This window comes from Vigna umbellata, chromosome 8 (assembly GCF_029865625.1).
Source record: "Vigna umbellata cultivar VRB3 chromosome 8, Vumbellata_1.0, whole genome shotgun sequence".
In the NCBI taxonomy this organism is placed as follows: domain Eukaryota; kingdom Viridiplantae; phylum Streptophyta; class Magnoliopsida; order Fabales; family Fabaceae; genus Vigna; species Vigna umbellata.
Window position 1 is genome coordinate 7,031,718 of NC_142172.1, and position 17,190 is coordinate 7,048,907.

At 32.0% G+C, this 17,190-nt stretch overlaps 1 protein-coding gene across 2 annotated transcripts; it reads left to right on the forward strand.

Annotated features, from left to right (window-relative positions):
• The first annotated feature begins 12,934 nt into the window (after positions 1 to 12,934).
• Positions 12,935 to 14,902, forward strand: LOC124834525 (protein RGF1 INDUCIBLE TRANSCRIPTION FACTOR 1-like). 2 transcript variants are annotated; one of them, XM_047309231.2, is made up of 4 exons: positions 12,935 to 13,194; positions 13,309 to 13,491; positions 13,606 to 13,821; positions 14,265 to 14,902. In XM_047309231.2, exons 1-4 carry the CDS (start codon positions 13,192 to 13,194, stop codon positions 14,493 to 14,495), a joined length of 633 nt encoding a protein of 210 aa, XP_047165187.1. In that variant the 5' UTR covers positions 12,935 to 13,191; the 3' UTR covers positions 14,496 to 14,902. The 2 variants fall into 2 exon arrangements, with proteins under 2 accessions (XP_047165187.1, XP_047165186.1); XM_047309230.2 differs by having other exon boundaries at positions 12,939 to 13,194; positions 13,306 to 13,491.
• The last annotated feature ends 2,288 nt before the right edge of the window (positions 14,903 to 17,190 follow it).

Consider the following 17,190-nt stretch of genomic DNA (forward strand, 5'->3'; position numbering starts at 1 on the left):
GGGCAGCAAGCTATAAGTGCCAACTCAGCAAAGCAATTGAAGAAGATGGAGTTGTTGTCTTTGGTGTTGAACGAAATGCAAAAGCCATGGGCACCAACCATCCATTTGTGCTTCTTTGCTTTACTTACGTGGCAGCCCTTTTAAGTTGCATAGACATGGTTCCTCCCTTTTATTAATATTCTACAAAAGCAATGTAAAAGTATTTAGCAAAGAGAAAGAGAACTTAGTAAGTAATACTCCATAAGAGTAAGGTAGTGAGTGCTCCCTCTTCCTCTTGGATTCTCTTGGACATGGCTCTTGTTAAAGGTTCTATGTGAAGCTTAGATGGTCCTCCATCAAGAACTCTGATTCATATCAAAGATTAACATCTTTGAAAAGAATCTTCACTTGACTTATCAATCTTCTAGATTGTGGCGTCTCCATCACTGTCTTATTCCACATTCTTTGATTTATTTTTGTTATGTCTCTTGATGATTCAAATTAATTAAAGATCGTACTTTTTCATAGACAAGATCGTATTAGGAAACATCCAAAACCAAATAAATAATAAACATTAAATTTAACGTTGACAAGAACAATTAATGAGGAACTGAAACCTTTAATATAAAATTAATTATAGGAACCTTAGAAACCATAAAACATCAAACAATGAAATATCAACCAAGCTTGTCTAAAATATAAAACCAGAAAAGATGTTAGAACATGTAATGTAACACTTCTGAGTAGAAAGGAGGGAAAATTATGTCTATAAAAGAGGAAGACAACATATGCTACTTGGTTGGGAGATGTCTAACATGAAAGGAACTACTAGTTATTTAACATATGGGTCGTCTAATTGATTAAGAGTTGCCTAACAGAAGGATTGTTTGACCAACTAGGTCGTTTACTACATAATGAGTCGTCTAATGGGTCAGGTTGTCTACTACCAAGTATCATCTAGTGAGCCTTAAGGCATCTAATCACCAAGGTCATTTAATGGATTGGAACTTACTCGTCTAATGTGCTATCTATCAACTAGGCGTGGTTTAATCCACTGAGTCGTCTAGTGGTAAGTTATACTTTATTATCAAGGCTCAACCATTTAAGAGATCATTTTTCTCACACCAATATCCTTAAGGAATAAAAGAAGAGTTCTACAAAAGGTAATATCATTCATACGAATATCCCATGTATAAGGTTCATTCATCAATCTTAACCACTATAACATCATATGAAAATATAAGTTCAAAGAGATTATCCATACATCCACATAAAAGAAAATAAGATTAATTGGTTCAGGGGTACATCAGATTGAATCTTAAACATATTTAAAGAAAATTACAACTCTTGTTGATCTTTAATAACATCTAATCCTTTCTCATTTATGCATCAACCACTGCATCATCCTCTGCTCTCCTGTAACATGTTCCTAGCAAGGAAAAGCCAACAAATGCACAAAGAATAGGGTAAACTAATCATAAAATAGACAAATTATCAAATCATATAATTCATGTCCATATGTAGATTCATCAACATTTAAGCTTTCCTACAATATAAGAACATGTTATCATAAAAGATGCATGAGTCATGGATCTACTTTCAAAAGGTGCAAGTGTAATGAGTAGACTAAGAGATTTTTGCACGTACCACATGACCACAATAGATTAAGGTCTCAACCTCATCTCTACTCGACCTTTGGAACTATCTTCCCATCATGTTACAAGGTAAACCCCTTGTGGTCCCTTGTGGTCTAGTCCTACACAATTTTGTTTCACACCACCAACCATGACCATAAGGAGCCTTCATTGACTCTCACTCCTTACTAACTTCTACTACATGAATCAGATGGCCAGTAAAGTCAGGTTCAAACCTCATATGAATCACCATTCAATATACTCTAACATGCATATACACAATGACACTCCTCCATTGAGAGTCACTCACACCACATTCGTGCATCTAGGAGAGGTTTGGTGGATTTTGACATTTCCTTATCCAGGTTCCAATCAACCCATTCACACTGGCCCCTTCGCCATGGATCTGCTTAGCCATGGATCTACTTATTTGTCTTCACCATAAACACATATATAAATTTATCCAAGCAAGTCATCCATAGATGTAAGCACACAAAATATTACCACATCACAGGAAGTATCAAGACACCAATAAGAACAACAAAACAAGGTTAACTTCCCTCACCAAAACAAGACTTCTAAGTATACTGGCTTTATAAAGGTTGGATTTGAGATTCTTAGAACAAAAAGAGGTCCAAAGAAAAGAGAGATCAAGGTGAAAGTATGAGTAAAGAAAATGTAGTGACATGCACCTTATATTTGACCTAATGTGGCTTGATCTCTACTCTTGAGTGAGACAAAGTTTGCAATCCCAGTATGCTCTACATCTTTGTCTCAAACAGAAAGTAGCATCATACCATAGTGCAAGTCTGCACTTGACCTTGTTCCTTTTAAAAGAGTGACAACGTATCAAAGTTCAGGTCTCATATTTTCTATCAGATATTTTCTTCCCCTTTCACGTGTATCTTTAGAGGCAATTAGATCATTCTTAGCATATAAAAGAACTTAAACATTCTAAGCTTGTGAAACCTCTCAAGATATGGAACCTTGTATAACTAACATAACTTTACAATGTCTAATGCTCATTAGCATCTAATAATGATCTCGAGTGTCTAATACTCTTTAGCATCTAATACTCTCAAGCGTGTAATGTTTTCACAAAGACTAAGTTGTCTAATAAATCATTAGTCTAACAAACCTACAAGATCGTCTAATGATTCTATCTCAATGACAACCCTTTCCTTTCTAAGTTAACATTTATCTAAGGTCTAACTTTCAAAGCATTCAGTGCCTATCGTAAGACACACATTTTCTTGATCTCACATGTTAAACTTATTGTTAAGATATGCAAAATATTCTATTAGCAAATATTAGGCAATCAAACATTGTGTTAGTTATAATTTAAGTAATATTATAATGTGTGCAAATGTCATTCCTTTAATAGATGAGGAATTATAGGATCCTTGTATGTATATATATGGTACACTACTCTTTGAAATAATACATCAGAATTATTCTTTAAATCTTTTAATATGATATCAGAGCCAAACACTGATATCCTCTACAATATAGGAATCAATACTTATTTTTTCATTGAATATTTCTGATGGCTCCTTCCATTAAAATTCAATCGGAGAAACATGATTCTGGGACTTCCGCGCTTCCAAGAGTTTTATTTATACTGCTGCCGAATTTGTGACCAAGTCAGATATATCTAACTCCGCCCTTAATCTTTCTATTTTTACTAAGGGTAGTGATTGAATAATTGATTCAGGTGTCACTGGTCTTATGACTTGTGATCCTCATATATTTACTAATTTTTTTTCTAATTGTTCTAAAATTTTTATTATTAATACCAATGGGATCTCATCTCATATTGAAGGTGTAGGTATTATATCCCTCTCACCCTCCTTATCGATTTCTATTATTTTATTTGTTCCTAGATTAAATTGTAATCTTATCTTCGTCAGCAAGTTAACCAAATCACATTCTTGTGTTGTTTTACCCAAGCCATTGTCTTTTTCAGAACACCCATTCGAAGGAGACGATTGCTAGTGGTAGAGAGAGTGAAAGACTATATTATCTTGAAAATGTCTCACAACAAACCCATAAAAGAGTGTTAACTTGTCTTGAGAATGATCACATACAAGATAAAAGTAAAAAGGAAATTTGGTTATGGCATAGACGGTTGGGACATCCCTCTTTTGGTCATTTAAAAAAATTATTTCCATCATTATTTCATAAATGCAATATTTCTGATTTTCTTTGTGAAACTTGTGTTATAGCAAAAAGTCATTGTGTTGTGTTTCCTTTAAGCAATACAAAAACTTATTTTCCTTTTTCATTAATTCACACTGATGTTTAGGGCCCTACCCCACAACCTACACATAATGGAAAAAAATGGTTTATTAGTTTTGTGGATGATTGTACTAGGGTAACTTGGGTGTTTCTCCTTAAACATAAAAGTGATGTGTGTGATGTGGTTCGTTCCTTCTATCCTATGATTGTTACAAAATTTAATACATCTATTAAGGTCATTCGATCAGACAATGGAGGGGAAAATTTTAAGACTAAATTAATAGAGTTCATGAACTCTAAAGGCATTTTGCATAAAACTATATGTCCTTATTCAGCACAACAAAATGGAGTGGCTGAGAGGAAAAATAGACATATATTAGAAGTGACAAGATCACTTTTGATAGATGGTAATGTTTCATCTCATTTTTGGGGTGAGGCTCTAAGCTTTGCTGTTTATTTAATTAATTGAACCCCTTCTAGTGTGCTTAACTTTCGAAGGTCTTTCGATGTGTTGTCTGATCATTGTATCCTTTCTCCCATAGTTTATTTACCTCCTCATGTTTTTGGATGTGTTATATATGTTCACTTACACCCACATCAACGTACAAAACTTGAAAAACGAGCGATCAAATGTGTTTTTGTTGGGCATGGATCAACTCAAAAAGGTTATCTTGCTTACCATCCACCATCAAAGAAATTTTATATCTCTATGGATGTGACATTTAATGAGCATGAGTTTTTTTATGTTGATTGTCCACTTGAGGGAGACAATGAAAGTGAAATGCATAATCATGATGTTAGTATCTTTGATATCTCAGATATAAAATTATATTGTGAAGATAAATTGTCTTGATGATTCTGCAGGAAGTGAGCCAATTGTTAAACTTGATTTTGGTCGCACAAAATCAGAACAAACTAAGTTTCCCCACTAATGAAGTATAGGGACAACCTAGGTATCTATCCTTGGACTCGGTACAATTAAGTTTAAAGTGTAAAGTTAATTCCTGTTATTTTATTTACTACTAACTAACTAAAAGATAAGGAGGGGAAATTAAAAATGAAACAATGAAATTAAAAAGAAAAGAGTAAAGAAATCAAATCTTTTTAAAAGAAAAAGAAGAAAAAATAAAAGAAAAGAAATGAGAATATAACTCTAAACTACCTAAAACAGAAACATAAATTAAACTAATATGAGAATTACATGCAACTAAAATGACCTAAAACTAAAACTGTAAACAAGCAACTCAAATTGGAAATTAGAAGCTAAACAAATCCTAAAAGCCAAATGAATATGCTCGTGTATGAAGTAACTGAAATTAAATGTTGCAGACACAGATGTACAATCTAAAGTAAAGAAAAGTCAACAAGATACATCTAGAACTAATGATCAAAAGCAAAGAATCCTGGGAGAAACTTATGAATTAGAACCAACTCTAGTCTAAACACTAGTAAAAACAATAACCTATACTATCAACATCATTATCATCATTCACAAATTGAACCTTCTCAAACAAAAACTAAAATTGAATCCAACAATCTGATACATCTTAAAACCCATAAGAGAAACTAAATTGTGCAAAAGCAGAACCTAATTCTAACCATTACGAACAGAACATAACCTAAACTACTAAACAGAACAAAGTCATTGGATAAAAGTCACAAATTTGAACTAAACCTGCTTAGAATGGTGTATCAATTGATTACTTATTATTCAGGAAGACATCCTGTTCATAATATGCCCACTTCGGGGTTTTAAGTTCTAACATAGAACTTAAAATGAATAACAATCAATTGATTTACCAGAACAAACCAGATTCAACTCAACTTTATGATTTTTAACCAAATCTAAAACTGAAACACAATTGAACTTACTCTAAACATTTAAATTCCTAATTAACATTGACAGAAGCTAAAACAACATGATTCACAATATTTTTTTTCTTCATTGGACTCATCTCCAACTCAAGAAGACATCTCAATAAGTCATGTTCACCGTGGAGTCATGTAATTCCCAAAGGAATTTCAATTATGTGGAGTTACAGAGTCCAAATCAATAGAAGAATTGATTTCATAGGTGAATGCAGATTGGAGTGGATAAAGAATGCTTAGAGTTTTCAGGAAGACATCCTGTTAATGTGAATCCCACCACGGGGTATTCTAGGTCATATTTCAGTACCTAATTTGACTCTTTCCACTCAGTTATCTAACCAATGTTCATTTGCCTATTCATCAATCTAAATTTGACAACCAAATGCAAGGAACCGAATTGAATTCAAAATAGAACTGAAATCATAAACCAGATCCAGAATAAAAGCATTGAAATTGAAATTTTATTGAAAGTAAAATGAAAGATACAAAAATCTGTACCAGAAACTGCCAAAAGAGAACCGCGGATTGTTACTGATCCTTGATCCTCTTCAACAAAATCCAGAATCAGAGAATTCTAAACTAAGAAAGCGATAAACCTAGGCTACTCTCTATTCTACTTTGTCTCTATGCACAACTGTAAAAGAGTCTGTGTAAGTAAAAGTGTCTGTAGAAGCCCCTTTATATAGGGTCGAAGAAGAAAAGAAAAGAGAAAATGAAAGGGAAAAGAGACTTGCTTGTGACGCTTTCTTTATCGGACGACAACCTTCATCTTTCTTTCCAAGCCCTCCGATCAACTTTAACCTCTCTCGCCGGTCGGGTCCGGTCAGCTTCTTCTCCAGTCAGGTGATGCGCTTTTCTCTTCCTCCTCTCGCCTCACTCGCACAAGCTCTAGCTTGAGGGAGTGCTTTTCCTTTCTCCAAATGAACCCCTAAGGCAACAACATCTGTCAGCCCCCAAAACGCACCGTTCCACTAAAGTTTAGCCCCATGTTTAGTGCATAAGCTTTTAGCAGTGGCTTCAGCGTCAGATCAGCCTTCCAGCAGCCCAATTCAAATGTTGCAGCAACGACCTACTTCTTAAATCAGGGTGTTGCTCCCTCCACCACCACCCTATACTTCCTCCACCACCCCACATTATTTTAAATACAATTATATGCTTAAGTTAAAAGGATTTTTACTTTTACCCTATTTTAAATAATTTGAAACCCTAATTTTACTTTTTCAGCACCCACCCACGAAACTTTTTTCCCCTTTCCCCATTTTCATTTCACCTCCCCACCTCCCGCACTTCCATTCCTTTTTCTTCCCAGTATTGTTTTTGGTTTGAAAGCTTTCATTGCCACCGTGGTGTGAAGGAACATCGAGGAACGTCTAGAGCATCAACCAGCCTGAGGAAGTATACATCAACGGAGGTGACATCCTTCAACGAATATCCCCTAATAAAACAAACTCTAAAATAAAAAACTTAACCTTTAAACGGGAGGTGACATCTTCAACAGATGTCAAACGGATGTCGACATCCATTTTTCCTTAAACGGATGTTGACATCCGTTGAAGGATGTTGACATCCGTTGAAGGATGTTGACATTCGTTGAAGGATGTTGACCTCCGTTGAAGGATGTCACCTCCGTTTAAAGGTTACGTTTTTTATTTTAGGGTTTTATTTCAAGGTTTATTTGAATACGAGGAAGCACTGCACGCACTGCACCACGAAAGGGAGACTGCTTGATAATTCTTTCCACCACCACCAACCTTTGTAACTTGTAGTATCTCACAACGACGAAAGAAAGAGAGGAAAAAATATAATGTTAAAATGAAAGAAAAGTATTTTACTCATGTACGGGACTATAATAGGTTATTAATGAAATAAATTGTGAATGGGTAAAATTAAAAAATAATAACTCTAAAAATAAAATTTTACTGATGGACAAAATAGTAAAGGGGAGGTGGAGGGAGAAAGGTGTGGTGGTGGAGGGAGCAACACCCCTTAAATCAGCATCAACTCCAATGGCAGCAATGGCCCAATCCAACGCAACAATGCCAGCCCAATTGCTTTTACTGATCAAACTCCAGCGGTCTCAATGCCAAGTACAACACAACAAGTTTAATCCCATCTTCTCTGCACACAAAGAAACCTAATGCATCACTTCCAGCTAAAAAAATGAATTGAAAAATTTAAAACAAAATTACTAAAAATATAACCTATTCTAAAAAATGTTTATTTTATTTTCTAAAATATTTTTCTAAAACTGTAAAACTACATATTTATTTAAAACCTATTTTATTTAACTAAAAAGAGCAAATTAAACAATTTTTTTATTAAATTCCTATTTCTACCTTTTACACTAAACTATTCTATTTCTAAAGAATTAAAAACTAAAGAGTCCTAAGAAAAGATTTTTAACCTAGAAAAATATGCAAAAATAGAGAGTTATCACCAATCCTAAACATGGACATTTTTTTTTTCGAATAATACATTGTCTTCTGATCATAACCAATTGGCTCAATCTTCTCCACAGGTTTGACTTGACTCTTCAGAGATATCTTCTGATCCTATCTATGGTAATACTAATTTAAATGAAACTGATCATGGACTTGATTCTTGTCTGCATGATACCACCAGCACATCAAACACTGAGTCTACTACTGTTCAATATAATCTTTCACCTCGTTCTAACCATGGCCAACCTCCAACTAAATATGAACCAAACCTCCAAGCCAAAGTTAAATACCCCATTAGTAAATATGTGTCATTTCATAGGTTATCCAAGTCATATGCATCATTTGTATCTCAATTATCTTCAATTTGTACTCCTAGTAATATACAAGAAGCTTTGGCAGGTCCTAAATGGACCAAAGCAATGGTTGAGGAGGTGCCAACTTTAGAAAAAAACAACACTTGAGATCTTGTGTCCTTACCAAGAGGGAAGAAAACTGTGGACTGCAAATGGATGTTTGCAATTAAGCTTAAAGCTGATATAACTATTGAGAGGTATAAAGCATGACTTGTGGCTAAAGGTTACACTCAGTCTTATGGTGTAGATTACTAAGAGATGTTCGCACCAATAGCCAAGCTCAACACTGTGAGAATACTTCTATCACTAGTAGCAAACCAAGATTGACCTCTTCTACAATTTGATATGAAAAATGATTTCTTACATGGAGAAATTTTAGAAGAAATTTATATGGATTCTCCATTAGGCATGAAAAATTCAATTAGAATGAAGGTTCGCAAATTAAAAAAAAAGCTCTATATGGATTAAAACAATCCCCAAGAGCATGATTTAGAAGGTTTACCAAGTCTATGAAGGTTTTTGGCTATAGAGCAAGTAACTCTGATCACACCTTATTTTTGAAGAGAGGAAAAGGAAAAATTACAGATTTGATTATATATGTAGATGACATGATTGTTAAAGGAAATGACCAAGATGAGATTTTTAGTTTACAACAATATCTTGCATCTGAATTTGGGATGAAACAACTTGGAAACCTCAAATATTTTTTAGGTATTGAAGTAGCTAAATCAAAACATGGTATCTTCCTATGCCAAAGAAAATATACTATTGATTTACTATAAAAAACTGGGCTACTTGGAAGTAGATCAGTTGATACACCAATTGAACAAAATCATAAACTCTTTCAATGCTAAAATTCAGCAAGCATAGACAAAGAGAGATACCAAAGGCTGGTAGGAAAATTAATCTATTTGTCTCATACACGTCCAGATATCACATATGCAGTGAATGTTGTTAGTCAATTTATGCATGACCCATGAAAGCTTCATATGGATGTTGTTGAGAGGATTTTGAGATATTTGAAGTCCACTCCTGGAAAAGGAATTTTGTTCTCAAATCATGGAAACTTAAAGGTAGAAGGGTACACTGATGCAGATTGGACAAGTTTAAAACATGATAGAAGATCTACCTCTGGATACTTTACTTTTGTAGGAGGGAATCCTATAACTTGGAGGAGTAAAAAGGAGCTTGTAGTAGCAAGATGTAGTGCTGAAGCAGAATTCAAAGGCATGACACTAGGTATATGTGAACTTTTGTGGATTAAAGATGTGTTATCAGATTTGGGCTTTAAACCAAATGAAACTATAGTTTGTATTGTGACAATACATCAACTATAGCAATTACTCACAATCTTATGCAACATGATAGAACAAAGCATGTGAAGATTGATAGACATTTCATCAAAGAGAAGCTTGAACCTCGAATAATTTCCTTTCCCTTTGTAAGATCATAATTGTAGTTGGCCGATGTTTTCACCAAAGAAGTGTCAAACAGAGTGTTTAATGAGTCTCTATTCAAGTTGGAAATGTGTGATATCCATGCACCAACTTGAGTGGGAGTGTTAAAATATAAAAAATAGTATATTAGCAAATATTAGACAATCAAATATTATGTTAGTTACAATTTAAATAATATTCAAATTTGTAAAGATATCATCTTTAATAGATGAAAAATTATAAAATACTTATATGTATATATATAGTATACTATTCTTTAAAATAATAGATCATGATTATTCTTTAAATCTTTTAATACTTATCAAACACTTTTTGACTCATCATACAAACGAAAATAATGAATTGTAAGATTAACTGGAAAAACAGCACTGAAAAAAAAAAAAACCAAACAAATTATGAAAAGAGAAATCGGTAGAACAGGAAACGAGAGTTTGCTGTCATTAATTCATAAGAGGATGTCTGTTCCCTTCTAGAGATGCACACTTAACCTGATGACTTTTCTTATTTATCTGTTGAAAGTATTAACTAATTTATATTGAAACGCAAGAAATGAATTATCCGTGTAGCGTAAGTATTTTGCGCCAACGAAGCATTATACAAAAGGTATAATTTTATGTCATTTACTGCTTTTAAACCATTATTTCGTTTTGGTAATCACTAAAATTTGTAAATTAGAAAACACGAACCAATCAGAATCAAATAATTTTTTTTAAATATAATATTATATATTTAGGGTTAATAATCAATTAGCAAACATTAATATATAGTTGTTTTACAATTTAACTCTATTTTAGTTATAGTATATTTATGTAGTTTTTAATGATAACAAATATATAATGTAATTTTTAATTATAAAATTATGTAGTTTATTGATGAATATGAAAGAAAATTAAAATCATAAAATAAAAAATAATTATGAAAAAATCACAATATAACTTTTTATTTAATAATATTTTATTATAAACATTTAACAACTTTTTACAATGTTTTTTTGTAAAACGATATCTTCTACAATTTTTAAAAAATATTTAATAGTTTTTGTAAATTTTAAATTTCTTTAATAGCACAAAGGAAATTAAACTTGGTTTATTTCAGTCTAAATTTATATTAAATTAGAGCTGAATAAAATAAAATTACATTTATTTTTTATATTTACTATAAACGATTATTTAGTAAAAAATTAAACCAAAGTCAACCGTAAACATCCAATAAATTTATGCAAAAAATAAGACACTGGTTCATATCATAGGACCCCTGATAACATCACCCTTTACTTTTGTCGTTTTGTTTTTATAGTAAAAATTGAAACAGCTTATTACAGAAGTTTGAAACTAAACTGACAACTAAATTAAACAAAATTTTAAATGATAACTCAATAAAACAAGAGATCTATTTTCAACAACTACAGCTTTACTTTTACGGTTATAGGTTATATATAAGATCGGTCAGATTGAGTTTTAGTTTTCCTGTCATGTCTTCTAAATTTATTTTAAAAATTAATAATTACTTAATTATTTCAACCTTAGTATAAACGATTTAATAGGTAATATAAATACTTAATATTTGTCTGACTAATATTACAATTTGTTCCATTTATTTTTTGCAATTTTGTTTTTCTAACTCTTTATCAATAAAAGTGCATTCAATATTTTTATTTAAAAATAAAAAAGGAAACATTTTTTATGTTATTTTAAATATGTTATATAGTAGGGATGCGAAACGTTCGATATGATTACACCAATAAAAAAAGGAAGAAGTTGAGTTTGGATTAAGAATAGTTTAAGATTTCAAATCTAACTTGAAGTATTTTTTTTAAGGTTTAATATATTTTGTATACATTTAATATAGAGTTAATTTAAACGAATTTCATCATGAGAGTTTCTAGAAAAACAACACAAAAAAATTAGTCTGTTTATAAGTTATAACTTATAGAAGTTTTCCTATATGTATATTTTATAGATTTTCAAAGTTAATTTTGATTTGATATTTTTATATTTTTCTTTTATAAAAAAGATTGAATGAAAATACTCGTAAACAAGACATTTTGAATTGATAAACAAAAGGGTTACATCTAACTAAATTATTAGACATAAATTAAAATGCATGGGCAACAAGTTTAGAATTTTAAATAAATTTACCAAACATGGAATATGACAAAAATATTATTATTATTATATTTAAAACATTTATCATTAATTTTAAACTTAATTTTTGTAATAAATATATATGACTTTCCTTTAATAAAAAATTAAACTATTGATGAGGAGAGAAAGATATTCTATATGTTCCCCAACTACCATGTAAATATGTAATTATGTGATGACCATAGATACAGTGTATCACGTTTACTACGTCAAAATATAAAGACCATGCAAATATGGCATGCCAAATCCCAAACCAACCTTTTCTTTCAAAGCCCACCCTAATAAAGTTCTAATAATAACACTTCATCCTTTTGTCTTCTTCTCAAAATTCTTCAATAATTATTAAATCATTTTTTTTACATCACAGTCTCCAAGGAACAAATACATGCAGATAGATAAAATAAAATTTAATTAAACCAGTAATTTAATAAAGGTATAAAAATATCTTTTAATCACGCACCTCAACAATAATAGATTAAGAAAATGAATTTATTCCAAAGCAGTACGAAGAGCATTAAAATTTGCTATAATTTATTTATTAGTGTGAAATTAAGGTGACATATGTATGTATGTGTATATGTGTCTGTAGTTGGAGTTTGGATGAAGTAGGTGATGGAGTAGCATGGGAAAGTGGGTCAAGAAAAGGATTTTTGACGGTGGATGTGATGCCACGTGGATAATGGTTTCCCTGATCGTGGATGAATTTGAGAGATACAGCTATTTGAGGAGGTGATGCTGATGCGTAGCCGACCCAACCTTGTGCCACTTCCAACGAGACGCAAACAAGATCCAAAGTAGCGTAAGCACAGACACTTCACCTCATTCGCATCCAACGCTTTAGACTCACCTTAGCTACCTATTTCAATCTCGACCCTCCATTTCCACCCCCAATTTTTTATTCACCCTTTGTCTCTATAGTCTTAGCTTCTTCTGTCTTGTTGAATTCTGAGTTCCACCTTTTCACTCTCTCTCTTTCTCTCTCGTTTCTCCATTTTCTCCATTCTACTTTTCACAACTCAATGCCTTCCTCACTCCACCATTGAACCGCATTACATCATTCTTCATCGATTTCTACCATGGTATGTGCATGTATTTATCTTACACAACATACATACCACTCCAATTATACAACTAAAGGATTTCTTCTTTTCTTTGTTTTTGTTTTTGTTTTTGTTTTTGATTTCTTGTAGCAGGACGCAACAATGGTGGTGCCTCCATGGTTCGAGCCGCTCCTCACCACATCGTTTTTCAATGTGTGTCGCGTTCATGGAGATGCTGCGAGAAGCGAATGTAACATGTTTTGTTTGGATTGTAACGAGGATGCGTTTTGCTTCTATTGCCGATCCTCGCGACACAAAGATCACCGAGTGATTCAGGTCGAATTACATTGCATAATTACGTTTAGTTAATTTCTCATTGCCATTTGCGTTTCTGTCAAAGTCAAAGGCCTTTCAAAGCTGTGTTTCGTGATTGTGTTGATTGTTGATTAGATAAGGCGATCTTCTTATCACGATGTGGTGAGGGTGTCGGAAATTCAGAAGGTGTTGGACATCAGTGGAGTGCAAACGTATGTGATTAACAGTGCCAGAGTATTGTTTCTGAACGAGAGGCCTCAACCCAAGTCAGGGAAAGGCGTTGCTCACATTTGTGAGATTTGTGGAAGAAGCCTCTTGGACCCATTTCGGTTCTGTTCTTTGGGGTGTAAGGTGAGACATTATCTTGATTATTATTAATATTAATATTGATATTATTTTAGTTTAATTTCACTCTCACACAACCATACACCATTGTTCATATCATATCATTATCAAAGCGAGCATAATTCACATCTCAATTCACCTTTGTCATATGGGGATAACACCCACCACCCGTACATCGTCACCTACATTTGAAAGCCCATCAACATCATAATTATATTCCCACCGCCATTAATCATCATGTGTGAATGAATGAATGAATGAATGAATGAATGTGTGTATATAGCTATCTATTTATCTAATCTTCTTCCATTGACATTTTGGTATACATTTATAATAACAATCTTAGTGGTATATTTATATTGGCAGCGAACATGGCATAATGAATTAAAATAATTAATGTGATGTGGTAGATGTTAACTAAGTATTGTTTGAAACATATATATACATAGCTTGTGGGAATAAAGAGAAATGGGGATGCAAGGTTTGGTGGTTTGGATTCTAAAAACGAGACAGCAACAATGGAGGGCATGTCAAGGAGATTGGTTTCTTCAAGGCATCACCAAGAAGAAGAATTGCGTGAAGGCTCACAACAAGACATGTACCCGGCCACGCCTTCTCCACCTGCTTCAAACGCAAGGCGAAGAAAAGGCATTCCTCACAGGGCACCTTTTGCCTCCTAATTAATCAATAATTATTTTCTTTTTACCCTCAAACTTGGTGCTACATGCATATATACTCCACATATATTCAACCATTTTTTTTTCTTTCAAACAATTAACCCCTCTTTCGGGGGAATCTGGCTGGTATAATTTATTTTTTTCAGTAAAGAGAAAAAGAAACGGTAGCCTTTGGTGGAGGGTGTCACAACTTGTCCAATGTCCATGAAGTGGGAAAGCAAAAGAAAGGAAAGGGTATATAGGAAAGTTCCTTCTTTTGAGGTTTGGGTCCCAAAACAACAAATTATCCCTTGTGAAGAACCAATAATGCATATTTGTTTAATATTTAATAGTTGCCAGTGTACATGTCATTAAGAAATTGAAAAGCAGCACTTTGTGGACTCCGTTTCATAGTTTTCCATGGTCCACCATCCACATGGGCGTTTACATCAAGTTAACTACACCGTTTACATTATAATAATAACAACAATAATAATGTCTAGGACCTTTTTTCTCAAAGTTAATTTTAAATTTTCAAATTACCCTTTTAGTTTTATTTTCATAATGAAAAAGCCTGTGCTTGACTGTGATACTATTTACTCACCAATATTTGTACTTGTTCATTCATTGATGTTTGCATGTAATCTTGTAGAGCCAAACCAAACAGCACTTTCTACCCCTTCTGTTCTTATTCTTTTAATTTTGTAGTTTATGTGTCTTTCTCTCTATCATATCCACTTCATGCATTTGTGAACAGAAAAATTATGAAAATGGAAATGGTAACAAATATGAATCAATTATTGTGTTTTATAATTAGGTACTGTCGTTTTCGCTGTTACATAATTAAATCCATGAGCCAAGGCAATTAGGTAGAGCAGATATGAATTGATCCCTACTCAAAGTTATCAATTCTGAAAACGCGTGCCACCCAAATATAACTACACTGCATACGTTAATTAAGATATTCTTTTTGAGTTTTTAATAACATGAAGATCCTCAATTAATACGGATTTAGTTGTTACACTATTATTTAACTTTAACCATTATTTAATCTTCCTCTCTACAAAAAACCTTTCATTATAATTTTTTTTACAACAATCATTAATAAAAAAATGAGTTTAAATATACTTTTTGGTACAAAATTAACTTATAAACTTATCATTATTTTCAATCCATATTTAAAATGAGGACTTTTAAATTGGATTTGTAGAAGCGAATAATAAAATGAATTTTCTCATTTTTCATAAGCTATTGTTCAAACATGCATATATTTTCATCAAACTATTAATTTGTTTGAAACATTACTCATTCATTTTCAATGATATACTTTCCTAATTATAAGTACACCTATCACTTTAGGATATTAAATCTGAAGTCATTGCGTAGTCTTTTCACACTTAATCATCACAGAAATTAGCCTCAGATTAACTTATTTTCATCTCCTTTTCTGGAACATTCACTTCCAATTCATGTACTCAGAAAATGACCACCATACAATTAACATATACTATAAATTGACAAGTAAAGAATGATCATTGCACACTATGAAAAATAAAGTAAAATAAAATAAAATAATGTGAGACATCCAAATTATCGAGAGACATTTAGGTGTTTTATTTTATCACAATGTCTCGGAAAGAGTAACATAAAATGGGGAATTTTCTATTGACATTGTTGATATCCAAGACTTGTCCTTGTTATATTTAGCTGTCATTGCTTAACTGAACCCATTTCATTGGAATTTTGATCTCCTTTTTTCATCAACTATATGGTTGATTCTAATTAATGTGTACGTGTGTGTTTAGAGATGGAACTAATAAGTGGACGAATCTTTTATTAATAATTTAGGAATTTATAAGTATACTTTTTATATTAAACATAATTTTAATGTTTAATTTATATGTAAAGTCATTACAAGAGAACTTTTCTTTCTCCTGTAGGGATGGTTACAGATCATATTGGATATCAATAGGGTCACTACTAGACATGCATTAAAAAATCGTCTTGTTATATCTACTGATGTTTAAATTTATAGTATTCATATATATTTAAAAAAAAATTATTTCATAAGTTTTTAAAATGAGATCCAAATAAAACTTATAACAAAAAAATTTAATTCAAAAAACTAAATAAAAATTAGAATATAAGTCTAAATTAATAGTACTCAAAGCATGCATCAAAATAAAAGTAATTTAAAAATAATTTTAATAACTAAGATTTATGTTTTTCTTCTCAATATCTTACATTTGACATTACTCTTGAAATAAATAAAACACAAATAAAGTCACGAACGAGTAACATAGTAATACAATATAAATAGAATCACAATGAAATACTAAAAACAAAATTACTAACATCATCCGTAATTTCTTTTTAAATATTATATTAAGTTTCATCTGGTTCACTTTCAATTTTGAAGAGTTTGAAAAAAAAATCAATTCATGGTAACAATTAACTTGAATGAATATAAATATATAATTTGAAATGCTCAATTAGTTACCTTCCATGTCAGTCCACAACTAGTCTTGAACATACACCAATGCGTCCAAAGTGTCTAGGACTACGATGTGGAGTAAGAAACCGACTACCAATACTAAATGAAGACTCAAAAGCAACCTTTGTGATAGGAATTGCTAGAAAATTTGTAGCAATCATTTGCAACATTGCATATTTTAACTCATTAGTTTTTCACCAAACTAAGATGTCAAATTTAATTCTT

What these genes read in the sequence shown, in the direction of transcription:
- LOC124834525 (XM_047309230.2), top strand. An exon ending in AAGATCACCGAGTGATTCAG is followed by an intron (nt 13,492 to 13,605) that starts GTCGAATTACAT and finishes ATTGTTGATTAG; the next exon opens with ATAAGGCGATCTTCTTATCA. An exon ending in TCTGTTCTTTGGGGTGTAAG is followed by an intron (nt 13,822 to 14,264) that starts GTGAGACATTAT and finishes ATATATACATAG; the next exon opens with CTTGTGGGAATAAAGAGAAA.